This window comes from Micromys minutus, assembly GCF_963924665.1.
Source record: "Micromys minutus genome assembly, chromosome: 25".
Lineage (NCBI taxonomy): Eukaryota > Metazoa > Chordata > Mammalia > Rodentia > Muridae > Micromys > Micromys minutus.
In genome coordinates this window covers 4,590,075-4,610,120 of record NC_137960.1, presented here as the reverse complement: position 1 = coordinate 4,610,120, position 20,046 = coordinate 4,590,075, and the positions used below count along the sequence as shown (strand labels likewise).

Genomic DNA, 20,046 nt, shown 5'->3' with positions numbered 1-20,046 from the left:
GTCAAGTCTTAGTAATAAAAATGTACTATGTAAAGTTATAAGGAAGTGGAGCTGGCATCAAGTTGTATAACAAAGACTAAGCTAAAGTCCCAGATAGCAAATGTGCTTTCTCTCCTGCTTTCATACAGACAGAGTCCCCTAGTCCCAGTGCAGCAGGTACAGTCTACTTTCTCTGAGCTTCATTGCTCAGTCTGTGTGGAGGTCAGAGAACAACCTTACAGGAATCAGTCCCCTCCTGTCACTTGAGTCCCAGGATCAAGATCAGGTCAGCAAGCTTGTCAGCAGGTAGCTTTGCCTGCTCATCTCTGTGGCCCACATGTCTAAGGTTTTGATTGACATAACACCTCAAGTGTGTTTTGTTGTTAGTGCGAAAATTCTCTATTGTTTCCCAAAGGGTTTGAAACTGCTTACAATGAGACATAGTTTTTTGTTTTGTTTGTTTTAATTCTTTTTATTTTATGAACATTGGTGTTTGTCCTGCATGTATGTCTATGTGAGGGCATCAGATCCCCTGAAACTGAAATTATAGACAGCTGTGAGCTACCATGTAGGTGCTGGGAATTGAACCAGGGTCCTCAGGAAAAGCAGCCATTGCTCTTCACCACTGAACCATGTGTCTTCAGCCCCTAAATGAGGCATAATTAATGCTGCACATGATAACAGCATTACTCAAGCGTGGTGCACACACCTGTTATCCAGGAGTTCGAGGCAGAAGTGATCAGACAGAATTAGAAGTTCTAGGCCAACTTGTGCTGCATTATGAGGCTGTCTTAAAATTTCAGGACAAAAGTTTGTAAATACAACACCGGCTAGTTGCTGCAGTTCCACAGTTCAGCAGAAAGCTGAGTTTCTGACACTGGCGAGAGAGGAACCTTGACAGATTTTGTAACTCTTATAATTTGGCAGATCTGGGTTTTGTTTGAAGGTTTGATGATTTTCTTTGACAGATTTGGTTTTTGTCTTTGTTTTCTTGATTTCTCTTAGGCCAGGTTATCAAAGCCTGGGACATTGGGGTGTCTACCATGAAGAAAGGCGAAATCTGCCATTTATTATGTAAACCAGAATATGCGTATGGTTCTGCTGGCAGCCTCCCGAAAATTCCCTCAAACGCAACTCTCTTTTTTGAGGCAAGTATGTGTATTGCTGCCTTGTCAGCATGTGCTGTGCTGAAGCAGTAAGAATGGAGCCGAGCTGGCCGCCGAGAGCCCGCTCCAGCTTATTTATTTTGGAGCTTGGCTTCTTGAATTGTTTCCCACACACTCAGGGGATGTGCCAGTGCTTTCTTAGAAATGTGTCTCTGGCACAAAATGGGCATATCAAAACAAACAAAAGACGCAGATGTAGAAATAAAAGTTCTGGTCAGTAGAGGAAGTAAGACATACTCCACACTGACAGGCCGGAAATAGTGGTGGTGAGTGTTAAGTTGTGAAGGGTTACGACTGTCTGCTCATACCCATCAGGATCAAAGAGTGGTGGTACTTTGTTTACTGTGTTGACTTAATTACACATGATTGGCCAAACTGGATCTTTACTTCACATGGCACAAAAGCACATCTCAGTCAAAGGCCAGATTCTTAACTCTTAAGGTGGAAATGTCACAAATCTGGGGTGGGAAATTGGTGTCCTCAGCATCAGCCAAGACTGTTCTGCACCAGCACCTTGTACTTCTGGCCTTTTGCCCACAGGGCAGTTGTCCTAGTACTTCCTTTCGTCTCTGCGATGCAGCCCCAGGATGCAGCCCTAGTCGGTGTCGTTACACAGAGCTCTTTCCAAGTACTGCAGAGTACAGCTTTCTCATTGCCCATGATCCTCTGATCTAAGCCGTATAGATAGAGATGTAGCTTAAAGTTTTACAGAATAACTGTTTGTTAAAATGGCTTTCATCTTTTCCATTCCAGATTGAACTCCTTGATTTCAAAGGTGAGGATTTATTTGAAGATTCGGGCATTATCCGTAGAATCAAACGGAAAGGCGAGGGATACTCAAACCCAAACGAGGGAGCGACGGTAGAAGGTGAGCAGCACATACTGCAGGAGCCAGTCCCTCCCTGACAGAGAAGCCATACTTGGAGGAGAAAAAGGTCACTAGACTATCTATAAGAAAGTTTATCTAAAACAACTAGAATGATTTTCTTAATTTTAGTGTGTACATACCATTGAGAGCAGTATTTCATTACACAAGTCTAACAAAATTAGTTTAGGGTTAGTTATATATATATTTTTTAATTTTTGTTACATTATTTTAAAAAATATTATTTATTTAATGTATGTGAGTACACTGTAGCTGTCTTCAGACACACCAGAAGAGGGCGTCAGATCCCGTTACAGATGGTTGTGAGCCACCATGTGGTTGCTGGGATTTGAACTCAGGACCTCTGGAAGAGCAGTCAGTGCTCTAACCACTGAGCCATCTCTCCAGTCCTCAGTTATTTTCTTATTAGAAACAGTTACAAATATAGCAGTTGCAGTGTTATGAGTGAATTGTCATTCAGGATTTGTTCTAGAACAGAAAAGAGCTCAGACAGGAGCAGGAGACTGGGGTGTAAGGCTGGCTCTGGGCCTCTGGGTTTCATCTGCACCCTTACCCCTTCCTAGATAAGGCCATGCTGGGTTTCTTGGTTTCAAAGGCTCCACCAGCCCCAAAAACCCTCAATGGGAATCATGCTTATGAAAATCACAAGGATTAGAGAAATTTGTAACAGCCACTTAAAAGCTTACTCGTAATGTGTTATTTCACATCTTTTTATTGTGAAAAATTCAAATATATACACCAGTTTTTTTTTTTTTTTTTTTTTTTTTTTTTTTTTTTTTTTTTTTTCCTGTGCTATGGGAACTCCTTCAGAGACAGTGATTCACAATAATTTGTTTTGTTTTGATTCAGTTTTGACACAGCATTTGTCGAGACCAGAAATGAGTAGTGCTGTTCCTGTCCCATTCCCGTCACACACTGACTTCTTCTCTAGTTTAAATCAGACTCAGAATCTGGAGCTACACTTAACTCTCATGGCTTTATTCCCTTCTAATGAACTAGTCTTCCATCTTTGCTTCCTGTGACTTTGACACTTTTGAAGACAACTTTCTGTTTGCTAGAGAATACCACGGTTTAGGTTTGTCTAGTGCCTGTAGTGACTGGATTGAGCTTTTAGAGAATGCTCTGTGGGTGGTGCTGTACCTTCTTTAGCTCTTCATCATCACCATCACCATCACCACCACCACCACCAAGAGGCATGTGGTGTGTTGCCTACTAGTGACTACTGGTGATTACTGAGCTCTTTTATCAAGTTGTAAGTACTGAGTGTTTCAGAAAAAGGAATGCTGGGAAGCCACCAATCTTTACACAGCACATGCACCAGTGAGGTTTCTATGCAACTGTTATTACTGCACTGTATGGTTTATGATAACTGTTTTCATTTTACATTTATTAGTTGGAATTCCACTGCAAGAAAGATCTCTCTTCTTCCTGTGTTGGTTTGGCTGTTTACTTTTGTCAGCATGCACTAGAGGTATTGTCTCCTCCAGTTAGATGCTTTCCCTTACTGCTCAGATTGCCCCAAGGTGACTGTTAGGAATATCTTCTCTCCTGTGGGCTCTGTTTACCACATTGCTGCCTTTGCTTGTTGTTTGTGGAGAACATTATTAAATTGTTTTTGTTTTGTCTTCCTCACTTTATGGTGCTATGAGATATTCTAAGTCAGTTTAAAATCCTCCTGCCCGAGGCCTGGGATCATCCATTTCTCCAAGGAGCTCTTTTCCTTCCGATGGAAAACAGCATCTAGAAACTGCGTTGGTTGCTCATGTGTATGTGTATGGCGGAGCTTCGTGTTTCTAGAGCATCTCAGCAGACAGAGCTTGGTACTCCAGAAGTATAGACAAACATCTGCGTGGGTCTCTTGTCAACCACATAGGCGTTTACAACATTGAGTAGTGGACATAGTGGTGAGCACTGGTTGCTTTCCCAGAGGACCTAGGTTCAGTTCCAGCATGTACATGGTAGCTCACAACTGTCTATGGCTCCAATCCCAGGGAACCTCAAGCCCTGTTCTGGCCTCTGAGGGCAATAGGCACACATGCAGTACACAGACATACACTGAAGCAAAACACACGTGCACATAACAAATTCTTAAAAACCATGAGTGCATACAGTGCCATTCAGCACCACAAGTTTGTTCTTCTTTTACTCATCTGGAACTTTTTCCAGTATGGCCACAGTTTGTTTACATCTGCCATCCTAGACTGTACGTCAAGTCACACATTATGGTGAATGCCTAAGAGTTTCTGGGCTTCAGGCGCTGGAGAGATGGCTCAGTGGTTAAGAGCACTGACTGCTCTTCCAGAGCTCCTGGGTTCAATCCCCAGCAACCACATGGTGGCTCACAACCATCTGTGATGGGATCTGATGCCCTCTTCTGGTGTGTCTGAAGACAGCTACAATGTACTTGTGTATAATAAATACATAAAGAGTTTCTAGGTTTCCGGGTACAGTGGAATGGTCAGGCATGGGGTACATATGGGCCCTGGAGGTCTTAGTCTGAACTACTGAGTCTTGCAATTCCTGCCTTTTTTATGTCTTGAGGCAACTTTAACATCGTTGAGCATCTGGTTTTCTTGTGTGTAAATGGAGCTGACTTTTCTCCTATTTGAGTTGTCATAGTTGAAGCACAGGGTTCTTCTTACATAATGGGTTTTCCCTTCTCCCTCTGTGCTGTGTGGACATAGCTTGTTTTGCTTCCTTTACCTGGATTTAAGGAAGGAATTTCTGGACACCTTTCATTTCCCACACCTAATCCTTGGTTAATTTGTGTCTAGTGACAGTCTTCATTTCAAGTTTGTATCTTCTTGGTAGTGTTGGGTTTTGTTCTTGAATGAGTGGGCTAGATGGAAGGATCATAGTCTTCTGGGCTGCTTTTTATGTTTGGGAAATTTACTTTTTCTCACAAGTGTGCTTTTTACTCTTACCAAAATTCTCATTTTACAGACCAGTCATAGGCCCTGCGCTTTTCTTGCCGAGTGAAATGACTGTCGCTCATACTCATTGTGTGCTTTCCCGTCTCGAAGAGAAGCCGAGTGTTCTGAGGGCTCCGGTTGGCGTGGTTATAGTGACTAAAGCTTTAGTCACCACACTTGAGCTTTAGTTGCTTTCCCTGGCCTCATTGCCACTCGAAAGCTTTGCTGTCTGGGACCAGATGACCCAGCGCTGAAGTAGGCCTCTAAGTAGTTCCAGTCCCTCTGGTGCAAGCTCCTGTTTGGGGTTTCAGATTTTCAGATTGTTAGTGTTGGTAATGAAACTGACCGTAGGAGCGCAGGCTACTGGGCTCTCTTGCCTCACTCGGGCTTTCAGCTCCATTAGAATGCAGCTGCAGTGCTTGGTGCTTTCAGATGCATAGTCCAACTGTAATCTCCAAGTTCCTGCTGTGGGAGAATTTCCTTTCCCTCTCACCTCCTAACAGGGAGGTGGGGGAGTGGTATTAAGTGGAGGAGGGACTGAGCTACTCTATAAAAAGAGAAGGTGGTCACGTGGTACACACCTTGAAATCCAGCACTCTGGAGGCTGCCATAGGAGGACCTCTGAGTTCAAGGCCAGCCTGGTCTACTAGTGAGTTCCAGGACAGCTAGAGCTACATAATGAGACTCTGTCTCAAAAAAATAAAAAGAGAGAGTGAGGGATTAGAAATGTGAGTTTATGAAACATGGAATAGATGGGCTTGGGCTGGTGGAAACTGGGTTCTGTAAATCCAACCCAAGCAGGTGTCGAGAAGACCTCTGTAGAGGTACATACCGTTCTTCTCAACAAGCTCGGGCAGAACTCCAAGCTCGCAATCAGCTGGTGCAAGGGAGCCAAAACAGGCTATGGGGCAATCTTCGGAACTGCCATAAAACAATATGGGGCAGCCGCAGTAAGCCTCTGCTGCAGGAACTCTCGGTGCCCAAGTCTCCAACCACTAAGTAAGTCTCAAAGGAGAGACTGGCAAAGGCAAATGTTTTAAAACTTCCCTGTGGCTCTAGTTTGCAGCCAAGGTCTGGAAGTGAATTGCCTGAGGATCTTCTTACTGTGATTTCTGCTCAAAGCTGAGGCCTCGTTCCAGAATGTAGCAGGGACAGCTCAGAGGCTGCAGGTGTCAGGCTTGGGCTGCAGAGCAGGAGTACACAGTGTCCTGGAAATTCTCAAACATGTGCTGGGCGTGGCAGTGCTCCACAACAGTGAATAATGCTGTGAGGAGTTCTGTCTCTGAAAGAAATCTTTCCCATTCATCAGCAGTAAGGCAGCCTCATGGGTATAGCTGCCAAATAAATACATAGAAATCTTCACCTATAGCTTTCACAATCACCCTATTGGGAAAACACTTCATGTTGCCTGTTTGGAATATCAGGGACAGGTGGCTGCAGTCATTTGAACATCTTTAGTGTGTGTGTGTGTGTGTGTGTGTGTGTGTGTGTGTGTGTGTGTGCAGACAGCAAGGATTGGTCAGCAAGTATGAGCAGATGTAACGGAGACAAACAATGAGCTTAGAACGGAGACACAGAAGTACTTTAAAAGACAGTTCAGAACTAACGAAATGGAAGGAGGATACGGAAGTAACCTCCAGAGACTCTGTGAGCAGAAGACTGGAATGGACAGCCCCTGTCATCCACACTGGTGAGCTGAGCAGTGGACAAGGAAGGAAGGAACATGGGGACAGGTGAGGAGGGAGGAGGAGAGGACCGGGTATCTTATCAGTCATGGGACAGAAGATCTGCAGAGCAGGAGCGTGTGAAGACCTGCCAAGGGCAGGTGACAGCGACAGGCAGGAAGCAGTGGCTTTTCATGCAGCTATACTTCAATGACATTGCTGAATGCTTTAAAATGTAATGGAATATGCTAGAAAAATATCCAGGCCAGCAAAAGAACACTTGAGGCCTGGAGCCTGAGGCCTGGCACCCATGTTGGGTGGCGCACAACCACAACTCCAGTTGCAGGACATCTGATACCTGCTTAGGCCTGTAAGGCATCTGTACACATGAGTGTGCGCGCACACACACAAACACACACGCACACACACAGTGTTTGATTCATTGGCCATCCAGTCTAGTCAAATCAATAAATTTTGGGTTATATGAGAAACCCTGTTTTAAAAACAATAAGGTAGAACCTAGCATGGTGGCAGCCCTGGGGAGGCAGAGGCAAGTAAGTTTGAGGCCAGTCTGGTCTACAGAGTGAGTTCCAGGGACAGCCAGGACTACACAGTGAGACCCTGTTTCAAAAACAAAAGGCTGAGAGCCACTGAGGAAAATACCCAGCATCAACCTCTGGGCTTCGGATGGATGGATGGATGGATGGATGGATGGATGGATGGATGGATGGATGGATGGATGGATGGATGGATGGATGACAGTTGTCAAAGGCACCAGGACTCAGAATACCAGAGCAACATGGTCGGGCTACTTGTTCCTTGTACATGAAGTAAGGAAAACATACCTGAAATTGAAAATAAAGGTTTCATGTATGTTCATGCTGATGTCTTAGAGAGCTGTCTTCTGCTGTTCACGTGACTTTCAAATAAATGTAATTATTTACATCCTAGCAGTTCCGGGCTAGACAGTGTCATCTCGCCATAGTCGAAGAGACCAAGTGCCCCACAGCCAGAGTTGTTAGGAGGCAGAGTGGGACTGGTTAGTATCAATGTGTGCTCAAGTCCTACGCTGTTGGAAAGGGAAGAGCAGTAAGATCACAAATGCCATTCCAGTGATCAGGGGCTGTGCCTGCCCTGGGCTAGGATCTGCCTTACAGTGTGTCCTTCCCCTGAATTAGAACCGAGTGCTGCTGGGCAGGAGGGAGGCTATATGGGGGAAATCTGAGCACCATGCCTGAGAGAACGACGTCCTCATCGTCAGTGCTTAATGTGCCTGCCTGCTTGCCTCCTTAGCTTAATAACATCCACTCTCCTGGAAACCCTTGCCCAGTGTGACTGACTGACTGCTCATAACCTGGTTTTCTCTAGCCAGATGGCCAGTCTTTTCTAGTAGTAATGTTATTACAGCCCTGCCATTCAGATCCTGTGGCCCAGCCATTGTCTGGGGACGAGTGCGCAGCTATCCGACACCAGCCGCTATAATTAGAAAAGGGAAAGCACTCACCGAGCTGATGTCTCAGGCTGCGGTGTTTACAGCACTTTTTAAAAAGTTATACAGCCTCTTCCGCAGTTTTGCTTCCTGAAACACACACTGTACAGTTTTGGGGTTCTTGCATTCCAGTTTTTGTTACTGCAGTGTGCTTCACCCTCCTCCCATTTTAATCGGAGAACAAATTGCTGTGAGCACATCGAGTTCATGTGCCAGCCACATTCGGAACAGGGTGTTCTGTGCTCTTCCCAGCAGAATCGCTCTAGGGCAGTAAGAGAACAATAAGTCAGAGCTTCAGTTTAAGTGGTGTTTTGCAGTGACCAGGCTCACTTGATGTGGTTACAATCTGGATTGCACAGCTAAGCTTGGGTAATTTGGTTTGGTTTGACTTTGTGGGGTTTGTTGGAGAACCCCCTTTCAGATTACATAGACTTTTAAGTCAAGAGAAAATATTGCCACTTTTAAATTTGCTTATTTCTTTTTACCAAAAAATATCCCCTAGTAGAAGCATTCTGAATGCACTTCTGTTCTCTTAGAGAACATCATAGATCATTTACTTCCTGTAAATCATGCTGGATGAGATTAGCAACAGATCTCCTGAGCCTGAGCCCCAGAGGCTGAGCTCCCGCGTGAGTCATGGTGGCTGGTATTAAATGTTTATGAAATGAGTATTTGTACTATGGAATGAATACAAAGTCAAAAGCACCCACAGGTCTTTCAGAGACAGAGCCGGGGAAGTGGGCTTCCTAGGAAGTGGGTGCCTCTGCATGTATCAGCCCAGAGCAAGTTCTTACTGTGCCGCAGCAGCCTGCCAGGGCCCTGGTGCTGAGAGTCCTGTCAGCAACCTTGCAGGACTTGTCACACTAGTGTTCCAAAGCCAAATAATCTACCTATGGTCACCTTTCTCCCTATAAATGGGGAGAATCTCATGCTGTGTTTACCCTGCTCTGATCCTTCATTTTTCCTGACTTCACATTTCATCATGTTATGAGGTGGTATATGCATGTATGTGTGAGGTGAAGCGTGATGTGTGGAAATGTGACCTAGGATTTTTAACTTGTATTATTATGTATGTACGTGTGCACATAGAGGTGAGAGGAAATGATTCTTCTACCATCTGAGACGCAAGTAATCAGGTTATCAGGTTAACAAGCAACCTCGGGCTAGCTGCTGACCTTCCAGATACAGTGGACATAAAGTTGCTTAAAACTCTAGGTCCTGGGGGTCTGATGCCCTCTTCTGACTTCTGTGGGTACCCGTACACACATAGCATGTAGTTAAATACACACATATATAAAACTTTATTTTCTTTTTAGATTTTCTTTTATGGGCATATGGTTTTTGTCTGAATGTATGCATGCAGTGCCCATGGAAGCCAAAAGAGGGCATTAGATCCCAGGAGCTGAAGGTATAGGCATTTATGAGCTTACATACATACAGGTGCTAGGAATTGAACCCCAGGTCCTTGGCAAGAGCAGCAATTTCCCTTACCCACTGAGCTGTCCCTGCAGCCTCAGCATTTGCCTTCCTGCTCTGACTTTGTCACACCCTGACTGTCTCATCCTGACTTTCTGGTTATTTTCTGCTTCCTTCCAACATTCATCTTTCCCCCACACAGCAGTAGCTTAGCACACAGAAAGAGAATATCTGAAATTATTTACAGACTGTGGGACTCTCACTTAATATTTGTAATTACACTTTTATGTATTATATGTGTAAGCTTGCACATAGAGGTGAGACGTTTTACACTGCAAATCAGTCGAGGAAACTGATGTATAATCAGGGATCCTTTGTAGAAGTCTCTGGATTTCCTGTTTTGAAAACACATTCAGATTTGATCAACCAAAAGCCACAAGTACAGCAATATTTTCCTCTCTGCTTAAAGGCACTCACTGTTCTGTAGAGAGGAAGGCGATGGTCTGACAGTAAACCTCAGAATTCTCTCCCCTTATAAGTCTGTTAAGTTGTGAGCGCCTAGAGTGATAAATCTCAACACTAAGAGGCTGTTCCACAGCTTGGGAGGTGTTCCTGTGCTCAATACAAATTCAAATTCTTGAACAAATTTGAAGATGGTAGTTACATGAACTTATAGTTTTGTTTGATTGGATCTTTGATTGGTTCTTACATGTATATTTATTTATTGTAGTTGCTAGGACTGAGCCTCAGGCTCTGTACATGCTAGGCAGATCCTTCAGCACCAAGATACACCCCAATTATCCCTACTTCTCCTTTTACTTTTTATTCTGAGAACCTGGGCTTACAAGCCTGAGTCAGGCTCAGCTTAGACACTTAACCTAAGAACTAGCAAACACCACCTCTACTCCACAGAGAATACCATAAGCCTCAGGCGCGTGCCCACACCTCTGATGTGCACACTTTAAAATAAGGTTGATTCTATTTTTAAAATAGAAGCGGCTTTTGACAACATTTACTGCTGCCTAGCTGGATGCCTCTGTGCAGTACGAAACCTGCCTCGGTTTTGGTTTTGGTTTTTGTATATATGCACTAAAGGCGGGGTGTCTATAAGTTGGCTATTTTATCTAGAACATTCCAAAAGTGAATATAATATATAGAAGTCATCATATAAATTTGTATGGCTATAAAAGAAGAGGCAGTAAGCCATCTTAGAGCTGGGATGCTCTAGCGTTTGTCTTGAAGGAGCTGACTTAGGGTTTGGGTTGGCAGCAGTAGGAGCAGCCAAGATGGTATCCGCCCTAGCCTTCCGTGTGACTCTGGGCCTGACGTATAGCTTACAGATGTTTGTCTTCCAGAGTTTCTCTCCTCTCTCAGGCTTAGGCTAATGGTGATCTGATCAAATGATTGACGAGGAATTAGCTTTGAAGCTAGTTTCTACAATGAAACAAAATCATAGACTTTGAGGGCCTTTGAGATTGTTGAGGTCAGGTAGTAAAAGTGGAGTAAGTAGAAACTGGATTGCTTGGAAGATGGTAGCTATCATAGGACATGGAATTCATGTTCAAGAGAGGGCGCTTTCTCAAGACTTAGGCAGATTACTGACCCAAAATAAGTTAAGCAGCCTTGTCAAGAAATATTTTAGGAAAATTACTAGATTTGAGGTAGAAACTACTTTTTTTGTCAAGGAGAAATCTTGGTGCCTACTGAACTGTCTCACAAGCCGTTTGTTTTTCTTACTGAGTAAAAGGCCTAATTGAAGAGTCATGTAGCATTAGTATTAAAGGTAGTTGGGCTGGGGGTCTCTCAGTGCTTGAATGACCTTATGTACACACAAGTCCTTGGAGTCAGCCTCCATGACCACACAAAAGAATTGGGAAGGCATGGTGCATGCCTGTAGTACTGATGTGATTAGAATACAGAAGCAGGAAGAGTCTCAGGCCAGCCTGAGCTATACTGTGTGTATAGAAAGAGCGCGTGACCTTCATCTGACATGTATGCAGTATTGGAGAACTGGCACTGACTTAGGCTTCATTTCTTGTTTATGTACTTTTGCCCAACCATCTCAAACCAAAACACTATTACAGATGGTTAAGCCATGTGTCAGTTCAATATTGGACATACGGCATTCTCCTAATGGCATGTTTAAATGAGCCAGCATGTCTTGACCCTGTGTCACAGGTAAGAAATCAGTAAGTATACATTTAACTTAAAATGGAAAAAATAACCTTCAGACTAGGTGGGCAAAGCTTCCAGAAGATGCTGTGTCTTATGAACTGCGGGGGAGTGGTATTACTACACTGTGGGCCAGTCCCTTGACAGGTAGTGCTGAGGGTGGCTTGTGACTGTCCTGTGTCCTCACTCTCAGTGCACCTGGAAGGCTGCTGTGGTGGAAGGATGTTTGATTGCCGAGATGTGGTGTTCATTGTTGGTGAAGGAGAAGACCACGACATTCCCATTGGAATTGACAAAGCCCTGGAGAAGATGCAGAGAGCAGAACAGTGTATTTTATATCTTGGACCACGGTAAGGAACGCCCACTTCAGTGCACAGTGCGGCTCTCTCTCTCTCTCTCTCTCTCTCTCTCTCTCTCTCTCTCTCTCTCTCTCTCTCTCTCTCTTTCTCTCTCTCTCTCTCTCTTTCTCTCTCTCTCTCTCTCTCTCTCATATCTGTTCAACTGCCAGGATGCCACATCAGCCAAGATTGGCTCATTCCTATGACTCTTGCTCCTCTTGTTTTCTGAATTCAGCAGGAGGGTGTTGGGAATTATAGTAATACATGATTTACTACCACTTGAATCCATGCCACATTCTTATATGGAGTCCCTGAAGGAAGAAAGCAGCAGCTTGTTCTTCCTGGATCTAAAGGCAACGGACATGACTCATTTTTGCCTGACTTTTTCCCGTCATAAGGATAGCCATTAGCACTGCCAAGCTTAGGACCATCCGGCATGACAGTCTCCTGTGAAAACATGCTTCCTAGTATTTTTAGATCTAAAATTATACCATAAATTCAGCTCTTCTATCTTGAGAAATGGGCCCTTGAGAGGAAGCGAGTGCATCTGCTTGTTCAGAGTGGCCTCCCAGGTGGCACAAGCAGCCACTGCTAGGATTCTGAGACTCCGGGCTGCTGCCCTCACCGGTAGGGAATGCAATGCTGTTGTCCTGTCCTTTGCCTTGGAGGGTTTTTGCTGTAGTTCACTCTCCGATGAAGCTATTTCTTTTTTATTGAAAGAGGTTCTCCCCATGCCCCTTACTTACAGAGTAGGTTCTTCATAACCTACAGTCGCTTTTTTTTTTTTTTTTGAGATGTATTACTGTGTAGCCCTGAATGCCCTAAAACTCACTCTGTAGACCAGGCCTTGAACTCACCTGCCTGCCTCTGGCTCCCAAAGTGCTGGAATTAAAGTTCTCTAATCATGTTTAATCGACCATTCCAAATTATAACAGCTCTACACTCAGGTATCTTTGGTCTGGTCTCACAGTTCACCTCTTTAAAGATGCTGCTGTAAAGCACATGACCCAGGTCTTTATGCCTTGACCTCACTGATAAGACACTTTGGAGAGCAGACGTCCCAGATTTAACAGCAGAGTGAGTCAAACCTCATCTGTCTATTAGTCAGCTAGTTCTCTACAGATATGCCGTTGGTCTTTCGTGTCTGAATCCTGCTCTTTGCAGCCTACCAGTGGTGGCACCTGGGCAAGTCAACTCCCTCAAGACTTGCAAAGGCGCCGAGGCCCAAATGGAGTAGTAATCAGGCAAATCACTCAACACGCCGCCCCTCCCCACCCTGCCCACTAGGTGTTACTGCTTTAGCAATGGCTTTCATTCATTTTGCCCTTAGAGCATAAGAAAATAGAAGTTTCTGGAATGAATGACAGTTTTCTAATCTTTTCAGGCATAAAAATGTCATTCTCCTACATATATAAAGGACCCCCCCCCTTTGGGGTTTGGGGATGTGAGTGCCTATGTTAGTGTATCTCCAGGGCATTTGTTGGCACCTTGAGTTCTGCCAGTACATGCAGTCTCCATGTGCCTGTGTCATACTGTACATGTGGGTAGAGCACCCCACGCACCAAGGATGTTTGTGTGTGTGCAGCACATCGGCTTGTCCTGGTCAGAGGCCCCCAAGTCTGGGCTGCTACAAAATGCAAGTGGAATTTGTACCTAGTGTCTTCTGCATTTCCCCTTCTCCCCTTCCTCCACCCTCACCCCCACTTCTTCCTTGACATCCATAGACTCATTGGCAGGACGTTCTCATAAGAAATTAGTAAAAGCTTCAAGTGTCTCTCTCACTAGAACAGTATCTTTTCCTGGCAGTGTTCTTTGAAATACTGTGTCAAATGTGTGTGCTCTCTGAGGCCTTGCACCCTCGGGGATTTTTTTTCCTCAATTTTTAAAATTTGCTGTTCTCCTCAGATAAATAATTAAATATTGTGACTGCTTTCTATTTAGGTTAAGTATAGATAACTTTAACTTTCTCCTTAGTTTTTCTTTATACCTGTTTTGTAACAGTCCCAGACAAAGCACAGACTTTTGAGAGTGGTCAGTCTAATTAGGAGCTGTATGTGTCACAGCATTAGTTTTCTCAGGACAGTAAAGTCTGAACTTAGTCCTGCCTCTGTGTAACCTCTCGGGAAGCACATGTCTCTGGCCTCAGCTTTGTCATCTGTAAGAAGTGCCCTGAAAGGCGGCTGTTGCTCAGACACGCTGACTCTGGACTTCCATTTCTGATCATTTATTTTTCAGTCAGGCCTTACTGTGCTCAGTATAAATTGGCCTCTTTCTGTTTAGTATAACACCAGGCTAGCCGTTCCCAGAACTGATGGCTGTGTACCCGGCTCTCTCCTGGAAGATGTGTTTCACCAATCTTGACAGAATTACTTTGTTTTAACCAGGAGAAAATGTACAAATAGTCTTCTTTAATCTCTCCTTCCACTGGTAATAGCCAGTCAATACCTGTTCCAGACCAGTCCCCACATTCTCCATACCCAGCTCCATACCACACCCACACCCGTCTCAGAGTCTCTGGTGTAAGTTTCTTTTAGACAAGTTTTCACGTGCTTGATACTATGAATGTTTTGTAGTGGATTTTGGTTGTGGCAGAAGAGGGTTGTCCTTGTCCCATAAAGATGTGCAGTATTATTTCTGACTTCCCACCTGCCATCCGATAGTAACTCTAGGCATTGCTAAATGTTCCCCTAACAAAGAAGGGTTAAAGTCAGTCCAGGTACGAGACATGGTTCCAAAATGATGCCAGTTCATCTGTCACCTTCTTCCCTACTTAGCAAAGGCTGCCAATCAAAACATGTTTTTAGCAACAGTCTGAAGAAGTGTCCACCTGTCTGCCTCCTTGCAACAAGTGAGGGACAGTTCCCATTTACCACAGTCCACACACACACACACACACACACACACACACACACACACACACACACTCCCCATCCCCCCAGGGGGAGCAAAAACCAGGCTCCATTATTTCCTAGGTTAGCCACTGGCTGTTGCCCTCTTTCTCTGTTCCTTTCTGGTGATGCCCTTCACTTAGAGTTAAGGCTGCCACACCCAGTTCTTCCCAGACTCCTCTGCTCCAGCTGCGCCTTTTCTTGTGTAACTGTGGAGGTGAGAAAGGAAGCGGGTTTTCTTGGAAGATGCAAGCAAGAGGTAGAGAAGAAGCGTGTGTTTTGTGCTGTTCGTCCTCCCACTCTCTTGGCCCCAGAGGGAGCCAGAGCAGTTCTGACACCTGAACCATGGCCTGAAGTCCGAGCCAACTGAACCTTTTATGCCATTTCATATTTCAAGACTTGTTTGGCTCACAGCAGATAAACAAACATAGTGTCCAGTAAACTCCTTGCTATTATGGTGACAGTTGATCTACTTTTTTTTTTCTTTGTTTTTTTGTGACAGTTTCTCTCTATTTGTATGTAGCCTTGGCTATCCTGGAACTCACAGAAATCTGCCTGTCTCTGCCTCCCAAGTGCTGGGGATACAGATTGGTTGGGGCATTATTCTAGATGCCGGGACACTGAATGAAGCAGACAGACAGGGCTCCATGGGATGCTATTCTAGCAGACATGTGCTTCCCAAATGCACCTCAGCACAAGGTTACAGGAGCTGGGAGTGGTGGCGTAGCCCAGGAGGCTGTAGCTAGAGGATTGCCACAAGTACAGCAACAGCGTGGGGCTGCACTGCAGTGAGACTCACATGGCCTTCAGCTTTATTTGGTCTTGTCTTTTTTTTTTTTTTTAAACTTAGTAAGTTTTGGCTAAAGGATATTTACTGCCTTAGGCAGGATGGCTGCAGAAGTGTAAGATGCTGTGAGTGGGCTGCTGGCCATTGGGCCTGGTTACATGCCCTCATCTGGTGTAGTGCCTTTTAAATCTTTTGTTTCTGTTTGGTTTTTTTGGTTCTGGTTTTTTGAGACAGAATTTCTCTGTGTAACACGTGCTGGCTGTCCTGGACTGGCTTAGTAGACCAGGCTGGCCTAGAACTCACAGAGATCCATCCGTTTGCCTCTGTCCCCCTAGTGCTGGGACCAAAGGTGTGTGCTACCAGGCACTGTGCCTTTGAAAATCTTTAATACCAAGAGAATGTAATATGAGATCTGTTGGTTTTGCTATTGTGTTGCCCCCTTTGGTTTTTCTGACTGGAGGTGGTGCCCTTGGAAGGTGGCCCTGCCTTAACGTGAAACAGAATCCTTAGCAAGCTCAGTGGGTGTCCCAAGAAGACAGAGTAAAAGGGGACTGGGGAAAGTTCCTGTGGGGGAGAGAGTGACAGGGAGTTAGGGTAAACTGAGAAATGTGTCCTATACAAGTTCAGAACTGTCACAGAACAGCAAAACAACAAATAAAATGACTAAATGTTAAAAGTATTCAAACAGAATTGTGGTGGTTTTGCTACTATAATGATTGTAAATATAGACTCTCTGTCCTTTCTGCTCATAAAGCTTAAAGGGAAAAAGTCCTGTGACAAACAGAAAAGAATGAAGTCTCAAGTCAGGCATCAACATTGAGCGGCATATTAAGCACTTTCCCAGGTAGTACAGGAATTGTGCGCATGCGCTAAGAGAAAGCCAGTTGCCGGGTCTGAGGAACCCACAGCAGTGATTCTACACCTCAGAAAACCAGAGGAAGTAAGTACCTAGAGATACACCGGTTCTCCTAAGTCTCGTTTTTTACTCTCCGTTTCAGCTATGGTTTCGGAGAAGCAGGGAAGCCTAAATTTGGCATTGAACCCAATGCTGAGCTTATGTATGAGGTGACGCTGAAGAGCTTCGAAAAGGTGAGAAAATCGAACTCTGAAATCGTGCTGGGTTCTTCTCCACCTCTTCCTGTAACTGCACATTAGGTGGTTTGGCTAAATGGTGTTTATTTCTGTGCTTGCTTTCCTTTCCCCGTGACCCTTGTCCCCTACCCCCACTTCTGCTAGAGCGGGGAAGCCGACAGCACAGTGGATGCTGAAGGGGAGCCTGTTCTTAGCTCTGACTGTGGCAGCCTTTTTTCTTTTTTTTTAACCTTTGGGGAGAATCCAAGACTTGTTCCCTTATTTGTTCCTAGGCTTGTTCTTTTTGTACTTTTTTTCCTGAGTTGAGGACAAAAAAGTTCACATACTGCCAAGCAGCTCCTTAGGGGAGTTGGGATGCAGTTTTTCAGTGCTGAACGCACTGTACACTCCACAGGAGTTACAAGGAGGCTTCCGCTGGATCTGGAGCTCCAGGTTATGATCTCTATGTCTCAGCCTCAGGGCCAGCAGCTGCAACTAGGGACAAGAAACAAACCTACTACCAGACTTTTTTATACTTGTCCAAGAACAGGAGAGGGAATTTGCTATGGCCTCCAGACTGGTGTGTCTCCTTGGACATCCTCCAACCCAGGGCTATTGCTGGAGGCTCCCAGCTGGACGTCACTGGGCAGATATACAGTGTTATAGATTACATAAGCTAAGTAAGCAGTCACCCTCAGCTGTATCTCTGAGTGACCAGCATCCCCCTTCCGAAACCCTCAGGGACTGCCCTTTTTATTATATTTTTATTCCCACAAAATGACCCCGTGTTCCTTTTACTAAGTTTTCACTAGAAATGTGACCTTACGTATTACACTAGGTTTCAAAGAGCAGTTGTCTCTGTTATTCTGTAAGTTTGGGAGAAAACAGTGGGATTGTCCTTTGCAACATCATGTTCCCCAGTACGTGCTCTTGTCATACGGTTGTGTGTTTAGGAGTGACCTCTTCTGAAGGGCCGCAAGCTCGGTCCTGATTTCATCATGGACTATTGCTAAGAGGGAAAAATACTCTGGCACAGGATTGTGAGGGCCTTGAGCTTCCCTGTCCTTTCTACAGAGGCCCCTCTACCCTTCTCCTTGCTTTGTGAGGACATGCCTGCTGTCACACTGCACCACACACACATGTGTACTGGAGTTGCTGGGCACACTGACGTGACGAGCCCCTGGTGTTTCTGGAGTCTACCTGTTTTAGTCCCCTGCCTTGTAGAATGGAAAAGAAGCAGACATGGCAGTGCGGCCTTAGAGCCCCGGTGCTCCATTGGCTGAAGCAGAGGGTGTCGCCTGACACGGAGGACTGTGCTGGGACAGATGGGAGGGGCCCTGGGACTGGATGGCCAGCCTGGCCAGTCGGTTTGCTCCAAGTTCAGTGAGAGACGCTGTCTCAGAACATTCAGTGACCATCTGAGAAGATGGCAGTGTGGGTAGAGCAGTTGCCACAAAGCCTGGAGGCTGAGGTTGATCTTCAGAGCCCACAGAGGAGAGAGCGGACTGCACAGAGCTGTGCTCTGACCTCACACATCACACATTAGACAGTGTGTTGTTTTACTATTTTAACTTATTTTTATGAGAATTTTTCAGTAAAGCTTTTTAAGTCAATATATGAAAAGATAAAAATGGTTGTTAGTCTACCAAAACAGTTGGGTAGTGAGGGAGGGAGACGTGTCCTTTACACAGTTGACACAGAGTAATTTTTTCCAACATTGAAATCAGTATGAAAATGCAGACAGCTCTTGTTAGCTAGGCTTTCGTATGGCTAAGCGGATAGAGGAGATGGCTCTCTGGGTGAGAGACTGCTGAGCAAGCATTAAGACTCAAGTTCAGATTACAGACGTGCATAGGACATGTGGTCACACCTCCCTCAGAATGTAGGACACACTGATTGTCCTTTGAATAGAGTCACTTTTGTCTCTGAACTTTCTAACTCAACCACGCCTGTTCTGTTTCTCTAAAAGACCCCATTGGTTCTGTGATCTTAAATCCGGCTGTTCATACGGATTTTTTTCTTTTTAGTACTGGGGTCTTGAGTATGCAAGACAAGGACGTTCTCACTGAGTTATAGTCCCAGAGCTGTTGTTTCTAGGCCTATGTGTACAAGCCAGGAGGTGATAGGGACATTTATGTTCAGCTATGCAGTGATGTTTTTGCATGAGCTCTGTCTTCACAGTCACACTTTGTTTAAAGTCCCCGGAGTAAAGCCCGACATAGTGATGACACCCATGACCCTAGCACTTGGAAGGTGAAGGCAGGAAGATCCAGAGCTCAAGACCATCAGTTACGTAATGAGTCGGTCATGTAACCCTGTCACTCAGCATCAGAAGTTCAAGGTCACTCTCAGCTACATAGTAAATGGAGGCTTGCCTAAGAGACGTGCAGTGTTGTCTGGGGGAAAGGTGAAAGGAAGTTCCCCAGGTACAGCCCTTCAAACTGATACTGTTAGAGGCCATAATGCATCTGGCTGTGAATGAAAGGCAGCTGCCTGACTTGGAATCTTAGACATGCTCCATGTACATGCAGCTTGGCCTGGGCCATAAGTAGTAATCTCACTCACTCAGAGCTGGGAAACAAGCTTAACAAAACGACCTGCTGACATGACAGCAGCCCCATAGTGAGGAACTGAGGGAGGGAAATATGGATTCTTCCACCCCTCGAGGGCTTGCTCTGTCACCCTAAAAGTGCAGTCTTTGAGAGTGCTCAGTGCTTGTGTTCCTGGCTGTGCTTTGCCAGTTCATCCCCCTTGGGCAACAGGTGCTCCTAACGGAGCCCCAGGAGCACTGGCCTGCGCTGGTGGCCGCAGCACAGCTGGGTTTGGATTTCTTGTAGGGATTGTTTGCTCTCAAGGCACCAGCTGCCGTGAACTCTGCTCATCTGATACCACAATCTATACACAGGCCAAAGAATCCTGGGAGATGGACACCAAAGAGAAACTGGAGCAGGCTGCCATTGTCAAAGAAAAGGGAACTGTGTACTTCAAGGTGTGTGAGTCTCTGTAAGTCCTTTCCGCGTCCAATACTTACCAGTATCCAGGAGCCATGCTGGGCCCCTCTGCGTTCTGTCAACACTGTTGGTAAGACTCTTGCTCAGCTTTTACAGCCTGCAGTGTTCAGTGTGAGGATTGGTGAACACAGTGAGTTTGTGTGCAGCAGATACTACAGGTGCCTCTGCTGTGTGCTGTGAGCTGGAACTTGTTAGGAGCAGCGAGGCCGACCAGACCTGATTTGCCCACCTGCAGGTGTGCCAGTCAAGGCCTAGAGCAGCCTGGTT

At 45.2% G+C, this 20,046-nt stretch overlaps 1 protein-coding gene across 1 annotated transcript in view; it reads left to right on the top strand.

The window, feature by feature from the left end:
* The window catches only part of FKBP5 (FKBP prolyl isomerase 5), a 79,863-nt gene that overhangs the window by 49,873 nt on the left and 9,944 nt on the right, over window positions 1-20,046 (top strand). The window contains exons 4-8 of the mRNA XM_080938140.1: window positions 985-1,127; window positions 1,899-2,013; window positions 11,878-12,034; window positions 16,696-16,786; window positions 19,674-19,757. Coding sequence (XP_080794266.1) covers window positions 985-1,127; window positions 1,899-2,013; window positions 11,878-12,034; window positions 16,696-16,786; window positions 19,674-19,757 — 590 coding nt within the window. The remainder of the gene's footprint in view (window positions 1-984; window positions 1,128-1,898; window positions 2,014-11,877; window positions 12,035-16,695; window positions 16,787-19,673; window positions 19,758-20,046) is intronic.